Here is an 11,268-nt window from a genome sequence, read left to right on the forward strand (position 1 = left end):
ATTCGAGGTTTTTACTGACAGTTTGAATTGTATGTGTAATACATAAATCTGACACATCAGACAACATCAGGTGACTCAGGTTCAAAGTCTGTGTGACTTAGGTCTCATGGTTCTATGACTGATTCTGACCTCTAGGAAGGTGGGTGTGAAACCTGAGAGTGAACATTTTCACTCCTACTCCTCATACTCCTCAGAGATTTCACTTTGGGGCCTCAGTTTCTAGACAAACTAACAGAGAGAGGCTGTCCGGCACATTTCAGCACTGGACAGTTCCACAAGACTACTGCTCATGTTAAATGAATTATTGTCAAAGTGCCAATGCAATAGATCTTTGCCATTTTCTAATTAAATAAGTGTATCTCTGTGTTATCAGATTAGTAGTTACTGTAAGGGTTGAGAAAATTCAACATCTTCTTAAGCTATATCATCTCAAACCCACTAGAAAACCCCCAAACTGCATAATGACAAAGCAGAGATCAAACCTAGATTTATTAACTCAGTGTCAATATTTTGAGATTGTGCTGTTTTATTTCTACAATGAGGAATCCACTGCAGTAGTATGGAAAAAATGTTTAAACCCTAACCCTAAACATCTGAATTTGAATGTTTATGAATCCAAATGGTTCCGTTCCGATCTGAATGATTCCTTGGTACTGAGTTGTGCTGCTGAGCTTGACCTCTGACCTCACAGATGTGGACAGGGGTGGCTCCACAAGGCAGTTAGCTATAGTCGTGTGTGCGTGCGTGCGAGGGGGAGGGACCCCTCCCCCCCATCCTATCAGGCCATGTCATCCTATTTATGGCCTGACGTCAGATGTTATCAATTCACTGCATAATTAATCAGAATGTTTGAATCAAAGATTCATTCTTTTTTTATGACTTGGCTCGGGGTCTTTCATTGACGCGGAAAAGGGATGCACTCCAATGGGACGGGGGTGGGGGATGATGGGGGGGGGGGGTTGATGACGCAGCCGCCCACCCACCCCCTTACGTGACAAGTGAAAAAGCCATGCCTTTCGGATTCATGAATAAAAAACCAACGGGGTTTAAGTTCACAGGACGCAGGAAAGTTCTCCGCAGACAAATGTTTGGCGATCTTCTTTACGCCCACGACAGAGAAGCTGCGCGTAGAAACCCCCGAGAGCCGAGCTGCGGGCGCAGGGAGGGCTGCACACTCGGTTAAGAAGAACTGGGAGACCGAAGAGGCGCTTCAACGAGGGAACAGAGGAAGAGGTGAGGAAGAGGAGAGAGAGAGGGAGACAGTAAGAGAGACTGAGACAGATCCCATCTCACTCTCCCAGCCGAGACTCCAGCGGATCGCGTTCAACGTCTCACGGTCGGTAAGAGGAGGCACTTTTCAGGGGTTTTACGCTGCGTAAAACCTTTTTTGATATTAAAGTTACTAAATATGGCTAAGTTCCACTGCATAATATTAAAGAAAGCATTTTTTTCTATGGGTAGCTCACTTAATGTCGTTTATGTTTCTCTTACAGCAGGACAATGTGTAGTAAAGCGACTTTAGCCTTACTCATCTATGGAATCCTAATGCACTACAGCGTCAACTGCTCACCTGCGGGGCTTAGCTTCCTCGCTGCTGGGTAGGTACACAATTACATATCATGTAAGTGTATTCAGGTGTTGATTGCTCTTTTCGACACAGCAGCTGCAGGGGAACAGGGCAAAGAGCACGTCTGACTCACAGTGGGCTATGGGCCAGCGGTAATTGCGAAGGACAATTCATCGGAGCGGCTGTAATGTAATTTAGGGAACGGTGGCTCAATAAATGGCTGTAATTGATGTGGTTATACAATTAATAGTGCAAGTTTGTTTGAAGAAAAACGTGACTTAAAGCTCAGATTTTATTTTGGAAAATCGATTTGTTTTCTGTAGAAAGGAAAGGAAGGCAAAGTAGATATAAACTGTGGCAGTATAAGAATAGTATAACATAGAGAACATGGAACATAAATGTGCTGTCAACAGAGTTGTGGATTGGTAAACGGATTGTGAAAACGTGCCTATTCATAGGCATTGTGTTTATTCATACATATATTTTTTCATGCAGACTTGACAGTGAGGTTTATGACGAGGATGGGAATTCCTTACTGTCCCTGGATTATGACAGAGACCAGGTGGATGTGAGAAACCCTCCGGCTGTCGCCGACGATGTCTACACTTTGTATTACCCCCCAGAGAAAAGGTGAATCCAGCCCCGTGTTCTCTCCCCACACCTCCACATCTCGTCGCTGTAGTCCTTGTGTGTTGTACGTCGTGTGTCAATCAGTTTAACGCATCGTCCAAATTAGCTCTGTATCCTCCAACACGAGGAAGCAGCTCATTGTTTCTGGAAGATTTATTTGTTTGTAAATTAGTCTCTAATTGAATTCCAAAGAGGCTAATTCAGCTTTCTTAAAAAAAAAAAATAGAATTGACCAGGACTAGGCCAGTCTTTATTTCTGCCCTTAAATCAAATTCTAAATTAGTTTCATTTAAAAAAAAAGAAAGAGAAGAATTATGCCAAAACGACCGGTTTCAGCAGACATTCTGAGACAAGGTAGACATAATGAAATAATCCCAGTAGTACTTGCAGCCTCTAGATTGTAAAGCACTTGACTGGTTCACGCAGACACATGTTCAGCAGTGCAGCTACTTGCTTGTTCCCTCTTGCGCTCTTGTGTTGTGACTTTACTGTGAACTGTCTGTCATCCCAGAACGGAAAGGCACGCAGACGGCATGTTTAACAAAGCCTACAGGAAAGCGCTGGGTCAGTTATCAGCGAGGAAATATCTGCATTCTCTGATGGCCAAACGTGTAGGGTAAGAACATCTTGTTGGCTGTCATCTCTCATGTTCTATGTAATGCTTCGTTTCGTTTGACTGACCCTTTAAATGCTCCTTATTCACGCTGTTGTACGTACAGTTTACTGTGCACATGTCTGTGGTCCCATTATCTCTCAGCATGCTGCTGAAGCTGCCGCCCTCTCCCTCTGAATCAGCCTTATTACTGCTGTAAACCGCGGGGGGGGGGGGGGGGGATTTGGGAAGTGTCACTTTCTGAGCCCGCTGCTGCGTCGTTAAGGCACACAGGGAAGAATAACCCGCACGGGCTTACATTTATTTCCATATGAATAATTCATAGGTTTTAGTCCCAGTGGTTATGAACAGGCCTTAGAATATCTGGATGGATGGGAAGTTCAACAAAGAGACAACACGCCTGCAAAATCATTTTTGGATAACAAAAAAACAAAAAACAAAGTTGGTGTCTGCCCACCACCCCAGGCTGTGACAATCCGCATCATGAGCGTGTCAGTGTGATGGTGGTGAAAGCTCCTCTTGTCTCCCTCGCAGCGGGGGCACAGTGGAGGAGGACAGCTCGGAGCCCCTGTCCAAGCGACACTCCGACGGGATCTTCACGGACAGCTACAGCCGCTACCGGAAGCAAATGGCAGTGAAGAAATACCTGGCAGCAGTCCTTGGGAAAAGGTATAGACAGAGAATTAGAAACAAAGGACGACGGCTGGCATATTTGTAGCATCCTCCCCTTCTGACTTACAAAATAAAAAATACAAAAAATAACTTAGCCCTAGATGAAGTCATTTTGAGAACAGAACAATCAGTGGATCACTCTTGTGTTCTTCAACATGTATTTATGTATGAAGTAAGCCATTAAAATGAATATTTTGATAATAATATTGTTTTTTATTTTGTACTTAAAGCACTTGAGGACACATATATCTACTTTGTGGACTATTTGTTGTTCATTATAAAAAAAATAGCCTCTATTTATGTATTCATTGATTTATTTTTTTTAGACCTATTGGTTGAGGGGAGACAGTTGTTCACGTGACGATTCGCTCCAACAGCCCCGTCTTTTAAACATTTAGTCCAGAGATATGTTTGTGAGGAAGATAAAAAAAAGTTTAAAAGACAATCAATGTATTGAATGCTGCTTTTTGTAAAGTGACATTAAGAGTTTAGTTGTCTTTATTCACAACAGCCTTGAAGACATAGGTTTTCACCATATCCTACAAGACATAGACTTTGATGCCCTTCCGGACGGGGAGGAGTTTGAGGCTTTTTTGGGAGACTGGCTGAAACAGTTCTCTCCCGAATTTCCGGTGAGTTTCAGGCTCTTTCCCGAGGCCGCGTCCTTGCAGGGGGACGTCTCATGTCCCTCCCCTTTTCCTCTCACCCTTAACTCTTTACGTTGTGATCTTGCTACAAACACTCGAAGCCAACTCTTCTTCCACCTCATTTGTGCTCCTGCCTCTCCAGAGTCTTATCCCATGGAGAGGCTTTGCTTAGATTGATATGTCATACATATCACCGCTGATTGGTATGAAAGGTACAAATTTATCAGCATCCTGTTAGTGGATGCAAGGATATTATGATTTTACAAACGATTTGACCAGATCTGGTTTAGTCCAGATATGAGGCCTGCTGGCTTTCAAAATCCCCCTTTTTTAAAGTCAAGATTTGAAAAAAAGAAAATAAAAAAAAAAGAAAATCCCAAATTTGAGATGAGGACCAGAGTACTTTTGAGGTTTTTCCTGTGCTTTTCTTCCGCAGTGTTTACAGAGTAAAGTGCCAATCTTGTGTTTCTATCAACTGGTTTCTGATTCTGCCGCAGGTCTCCCCATGTCTCTCTGCCCATATAATAAGTATCACTGAATTTAAAGCACCATCAGGCAAATTTCTTAAAAGAGAAGTGATACTTGTTACATGGTAAGTCACCCATCGGTTTGTTCTTTGTGGGAGACGTATGAGGAAGTTTTGACTTTTTTGTTAGAACCCTCTGGGTCTATTGTGCTTCTCCTTTCTGTCATGTGAACCAATGTACAAACTACAGTAGAACGCATGATTAAAGTAATTGCACTAGCCACTGCATCTCTGCAGACGACCAACGAGATGGTGTTGCTTGCTTTCTGACTACTACAAACATACATACATACCCGCCATCTCTAGATGTTGCTGTGTTCTGTTCTCCTCACTGACATTTCTACACAATGTTTATGTTGAACCTTGTCCTCAACTGACAAATCACTCTGAATGTACTTCACTGCTGGCAAGAATCTCTCAGTCTCATTTTGTAGCCAGTATTTAAGTTGTATATGAAGAAAAAGCTGCAATTAAATTGGTCATTTTCTGTCATCTTTATGTGTAGTGATCTAGCAGTATGCACACTTCTTCCCAGTACCTGAGGAAATTATACATCAGGCAACATTTTGAGGAAAAAAAACCCCAAACAACTAGTAGATTCATAGTTTTCAAACTGCAGGGTAAAAAGTTATTCGATTTGTGTTTATTGTATCAATCTTTCTTTAATTTTGCATTCTCCTCTAGGCTTTGTGACGCAGGACGCAGTTTGCGGCTCTGGTGCCTTGCATCGACTTTAAAATCGGCATGAATCACAGGTGGCTATTTAGTGGCCCTACAATGCTGCACATCATCAGTTTAGAATTTCACCCTTTTGTTGTTGTTTTTTGTGTTTCGCAGACATTTGATCTTTAGGACCATGCAACTTAGACGTCAAGCATTCTTGCTTGGACTGCTTTCTTTTGCACTTTGTTTTCAGAGCACTAGATTGGATTTTTGTGAAAACAGAGGGAAGGATCAGTTCCCCCTCTCCATGGAACATTACATTTATGATAATGAAAGCGCCAATAGCCTTACTAAAATGAAATAATCTTCAAAGATATATATATATATATATATATATATATATGTACTTACTGTGTAGAAAGTGAATATTAGATTACTACTTCAAATGGCGATCTGCAAGGGTCAAGTCAATAAATGTTTAAAAAAAAGTGTTGTAAGATTTGTATGAATAAATTTTTGTAAACAACAAAAATGTTGTCTAATCTTTGAAGCCAATATCACCATAAGTCTTTACTTTAAGACATGTTTAAGAGGAGGACAAGGAGAGGGAACAAAGAGCTAAATCACAGCAGATCAATCAACTGCTTGTACCGGATGATACATAAGAGATGAAAATAAAAAGTATGATTGTGGACATAAGAGAGGGAAACAATGATGATACATCATTATCAATTAGACTACACACAATCAGATAAGACAATCCACCATGCTGCAAATCACTTTCAAAGCGCAGATACACTGATGATCACATGATAGCTTGAAAAAAGTTATTCATTCACAATGAATTTAAAAAATGAGGAGGATTAATTTTTGTCTCCCCATCCGTGTGGGTGTTGTCCATCATGTGTTGTAGCTGAGTGGTCATCTGCAAAATGTTTCAGCATAAATCAGTGAACAACAGAAACAAAGGATAAGCTGGTTAAAAGGAGACAGATCCACGTCTCAGCCTCATTCTCTTACTGACTCATGCAGTTTGGCGGAGGAACAGTGACACCTCCCCTCGGGACAGCATGAGTAAAGAGACGTGGGAGGGATCACCCAGCCTGCACCACACCACCGCACACTGCCCTGCTGCACTTTACACCTCTCCACGACTTCAGCAGTCGCCACCAAAGGCCTGAAGTCCCGGTCGAACAGTTGGCCAGTCTTAACACTGCTACATTGCACTGTGTGCCAAAAATAATGTCGCCGCACGGAGCAAAAGAGCTGATGCAGGCTGGTTTCAACCAAACATGCACAAATGTACATCAATGTCCACTCATGCATAAAGAGGACTGAATAAAACTGCTGTTGTATGGGGGAATTAAGCATTATAATAGTCATCTTTTTCATGGTAAATCTAAAGGTGAAAGATAATGGACTAACTACTACAAGATTAAATTATCATATCTAATACATTCCTAAAGCTTTCAAATAATAAAGGTATCTTGGCACCTTACCAGTAAACCAGTGGAAAGGTCTTTTACCAGCTCTTTGTTGGTTCGTAGCATCAGATAGTGACATCATACTGGCGCCTCTCCTCTTCATTCTGTCCCTGCATTATCATAAGAAATGATGAGATAAATGCGAATTTATGAAAACATTGACAGATGACCCAGAGTGGATGATTGCCTACACCTTTAATGTTAAATATTAAAAACTGTGTTTCTTTTTGGGTCGATTATTAATAGACCCATACAGAAGTAGATTAGTTCTCTTTCAGTATCCTGGTGCGAGGACTCAGTGGAGTCAGGATAACTTGTTGTGCATTGCTGATTTTTAGCGAATTAGTCATGCAACAAGCAGATTTTTTTTTTCTCTGGACATTTTGACATTTCACATGAGTAAAGGCACAGGTTATGTCTATTCAAATTGTATTCCATGTTTTATTATGCTGGAAAGCATTAGTTTCAGAGCCCATGTTAAAGTTTTTTTCATATCCATCTAAAATCAGGGGCAGATATCAAATATGTATAACATATGTTAATACTAAAAGTTAATTAATGCCAAAATCACTGTTATATAATGACAACAAAAAGGAAACACTGGTGGTGTGAGGCTTGATTGGGATCCTGCTGAGACCCTGGGGATTCCCACGCTGTGGGTGCAGTAGGTGGTACCACCCACCCTGTATCCCTCCACCCCGTTTTATTTCTACTCAACTTCGTCAATCTGAATTACAAGTAACGACTTCATATAGATCCCACATCTCTCAAAATCTGATAATAAATCATAGCAGGGCTGCATCTGTTTTTGACATTGATGACCTGTCTGTACACCCCTGCGCTCAACACCTATCATATAAAGTGCACCAAGTCTCTTTTGAGGCTTCAATCACAATCATATTACTTGCAACCGTGAGTAGCTGCAGTATCACACTGTGATGTCAGACTGAGCCACCACACAAAGCCTGCCGTGTCTCTGTCTGCTCCCCTCTCAGACATGATGGCAGGGCTTTGATTTTGTAGCCGTGGCCTCAGCTCTCAGAGGAGCACACACAGAAGATGATCAATGGGAGTGATCTGATTCCTTCGGCCCGTGCCAGACCCTTTCTTAACCTTGCTAACCCAATTAGCCAGTGTTGCCAGGCAACCGGTCCCAGGAGGATGCAATGGGAGTGGGCGTGGCGATGGTGGTCTTCCTGGGCACCAAAAGAACACGCTAGATATATTTCACTCGGATGTCTTCAGTGTCAGCTATGCTGTTTTTTACTGGCTGCAACGCCAAAAGACGCAGGGAGAGGCTGATGAACAGGCTCGGTGATGAAAAAAGGTTGAGTAATGTGTAGTGATTCATAAAATTGTACAGACAGAAAGAAAGACAGATGCGCACTCTGTTTAACTAATACTTTCACAAATTAATCAACGTTGTTTCTATTTCGGTCAAATTAAACTTTGCTGTGCAAACTGCTGCCTACAATCCTCACATGTTCAAATTGTCCTCCAAATCTGAGCTCCCACCTAACTCCTAGCCCCTTCTGGGGGCGTTGTGAGTGACAGCGTTCTAGAGGGGGAATCCACATGAAGCCCTTTCATCACTGCCGCCCCCTGGGCCCTGCTTGACTGACTGCTGCACAGTGCAAAAGTTCAGCCATAACAGAACACGATTGCTGTATTCACGACAGTGAAATGTGTCACTTTTTAATGTCACACTCTATGATAGAGGCATTCCTTATGTAAGGGGACCATCATCTTCTATCTTTGGAGGGAGGAGATCATTTTTTCCAGATCTGATGTGTTGGATTTGAGATTTTGAGCAACTTAATCTACAAGGTCCCTGAAGAACAGCCCTCGTTTTTTAAGGACAACTACGGTGCTAATATTTACAGTATGTGTTGAAGCTGGGAATCACCAACATTTTGTATCGATATTAAATCTCCCACATTCCAAACATATTCATAAGAAAAAATTATAAAAATCTGATTCATGTCAGAGTGAAAAAAGTTTAGACTTTTCTGTACTTCTGCTGCTGTCGCTATTTTCAATCCCATCGCAGCAAAAACAGGGATAATGGGAAATGTTGCAGCTGCATAATGTTTTTCATATTCATTTCAATTTTTTTCGAAATGATTTATTTCTAAAATATCTATTGTATTGGGAAAGATCATGGTCACATGGTTAAAGTCAGAAAATATCCATGTCATTATATACTATATATGATACAATAAAAAAACTCGTCTCCACAGAAGTATTGATCCTATGAATCGTGTCAGTTTCCAATTTAATTTAAACCATATTCACACCAGAAATATACAGGAATCTTTGATTTGTTATCAAGATTAAAAAAAAAACAACAACCTCCAAGGTCAGCCTATTTAACTTTTGAAAGAAAAAAAATAACACATAAAAAGCTGAATTTTAAGCAACAAAAGGAAACCTTGCTCGGTTCAATACACTCAGGGGTCTTGCAGTTACAGCCTCACTTAGTCTGCTGAATAATACTATTATCATTATTATTATTATTATTATTATTAAAGTTAAAATAAAAATTAAATAAGAATATTTGTATAGTGCTTTACATGGGCAATATGCGACATACAGAAAAAGTCATACAAGATCAGAGACCCTGTGAACCACGAAGTCCAACATAATAAGAGCAGTACACTTACATAATAGATACATAAAGTACATAAAGCAGTGAAAAGGTTATACACACATAAAACACACATACATACATAAAGTACAGGCCTGGAACACACCGGTTACCCAAAAGCCTGTCTGAACAAGAAAGTCTTTAGCTCCCTTTAAAAGAAAGTAGAGAACGAGCCAGCCAATCATCGGTCACCACAAGTCTGTAGGTACTTTGAGATTTGTTTCTAATATTAATTGCGTTAAAAATAAAATGTGTTATTATTATTATAATTATTTATTTATTTTTATTATTAAGGCCAGTGTGTGGGACAGAAAGCAGAAATAGTTTATCTTAGAGAGCAAGCTAGAGTGTAGGGGTGGAGTTATTCATATATATACATATATATATATATATATATATATATGTGTGTGTGTGGGGGCCCGTCCGTGCAAAGCTTCTGTTAGACCTAGTTAGTCAATGTGCGGAGGTATTCTGAATGGCCTGACGTTGAGACCTGTCGAGAGCAGACATACTGAGTGGAGAGAGTAGTGCATTACAGTAATCGGTGCGAGATGAGATGAAAGCATGTGTTAGCATCTCCAGTTCAGTGGTTGAAATTACAGATCTCAGATCATTTATATTACGTAAGTGGAAATAACAGGATCTGGTCAGCTGCTTGACATGGGTGTCAAACAAAGAGGATTTGTCAAACATTAACCCTGAATTAGGGAGGTGAGGATAAGCAGGAGTGGAGGGGGGGTAGGCGGGTGGGGCAACCTTCTCTGGTGCAACAACCACACAGAGTTGTCAGCACAGAGCCAGCATATGATCAAATTGCTGCCTTAAGCTGATGTACATAAAAGACTGCATGTGTGTTGCATTTGAAAAGATATGTTTGAACTTAACATTGTTTTGTGATTGTCAACATACATAGACACACTGTTAAGCAGAATGCCCCATACTAACTATTAAACTCATTCATTTCCAAACTAATTCTGAAATAAAACCACATGACTAGTGAATATGTGGCTTTCAAATCAGAACATCTGAAGAAAAGTCTGCTTTTCATCCCACCTCCCTCAGTGACATTAAACGCTGAAGGCACATAATGTAGTTTTAATGAACAACAATATCAATGAGAAGCTGTCTGAACAAAGAGCCTTGTCTGAATCATGAATTCACAATATGCTATTTCCATATACTTCTTCAACCTGCACATCTGCAGCTCCTCCTCTTGCCATTTCTCGATAACTCTCCCACCTTCCATCTCTCCCTCTCTGTGGACACCAAACAGTACATCAGAGCCCAATTAGCATTCTCCTGGCTCAGACGTCATGGCAGTCGGGGTTCAAAGGCCAAAGGTAGAGGAGCATGTTCCTGGATGTGGACTGAACGCTGTACTCATTATTGGGCTGTCAGCTGACCCCTGATGTCATTTTCCTCCCATCATTAGTGGTAGTGTAGGTCTCGTGTCTAAACTGGAAACACGCACACACACGCACAGAGGCCAGAGCACCATTAATATGCATCTACTGACGTCACAGTATCGATCTATGCATTAGCGCACTGTACCACCTCATGAAATCATCCCCGAGAAAAGGACAGTGCTTTGCAAGCACACGGGATGAAGAAGGTCACAGACACTCTGCGAGATCGGAAAGATATGTACACAGTTAAATCACTTTTCCGCACATTACGGTGAGCTCTTGCCCACTGTGTTGGGAGCTCATAAAAACAGAAAGAAAAACAAGGCCATAAAGTGTCATGTTTTGGTGGTTTCCATATTTAGACGTCCATCATTCATCTGACACCACTGATATGATGGTAATAAATCATTTCA

General features: G+C 41.1%; 1 protein-coding gene across 3 annotated transcripts; it reads left to right on the forward strand.

The window, feature by feature from the left end:
- The first annotated feature begins 1,032 nt into the window (after positions 1-1,032).
- Positions 1,033-5,850, forward strand: adcyap1a (adenylate cyclase activating polypeptide 1a). Of its 3 annotated transcripts, none has more exons than XM_035613777.2 (7): positions 1,033-1,336; positions 1,494-1,598; positions 2,063-2,197; positions 2,709-2,813; positions 3,345-3,479; positions 3,994-4,114; positions 5,340-5,850. In XM_035613777.2, the coding sequence occupies exons 2-7, from the start codon at positions 1,501-1,503 to the stop codon at positions 5,346-5,348; spliced, it is 603 nt and encodes a 200-aa protein (XP_035469670.1). In that variant the 5' UTR covers positions 1,033-1,336; positions 1,494-1,500; the 3' UTR covers positions 5,349-5,850. The 3 variants fall into 3 exon arrangements, with proteins under 3 accessions (XP_035469670.1, XP_035469669.1, XP_035469667.1); XM_035613776.2 differs by having other exon boundaries at positions 1,092-1,233; XM_035613774.2 differs by having other exon boundaries at positions 1,199-1,340.
- The last annotated feature ends 5,418 nt before the right edge of the window (positions 5,851-11,268 follow it).

This window comes from Scophthalmus maximus, chromosome 16, assembly GCF_022379125.1.
Source record: "Scophthalmus maximus strain ysfricsl-2021 chromosome 16, ASM2237912v1, whole genome shotgun sequence".
NCBI lineage: Eukaryota > Metazoa > Chordata > Actinopteri > Pleuronectiformes > Scophthalmidae > Scophthalmus > Scophthalmus maximus.

Coding starts and splice junctions, on each gene's coding strand:
- adcyap1a (XM_035613777.2), top strand. CDS start 1,501: ATGTGTAGTAAAGCGACTTTAGCCTTACTCATCTATGGAATCCTAATG. Junction 1,599..2,062: donor CTTAGCTTCCTCGCTGCTGG/GTAGGTACACAA, acceptor TTTTTCATGCAG/ACTTGACAGTGAGGTTTATG. Junction 2,198..2,708: donor TATTACCCCCCAGAGAAAAG/GTGAATCCAGCC, acceptor CTGTCATCCCAG/AACGGAAAGGCACGCAGACG.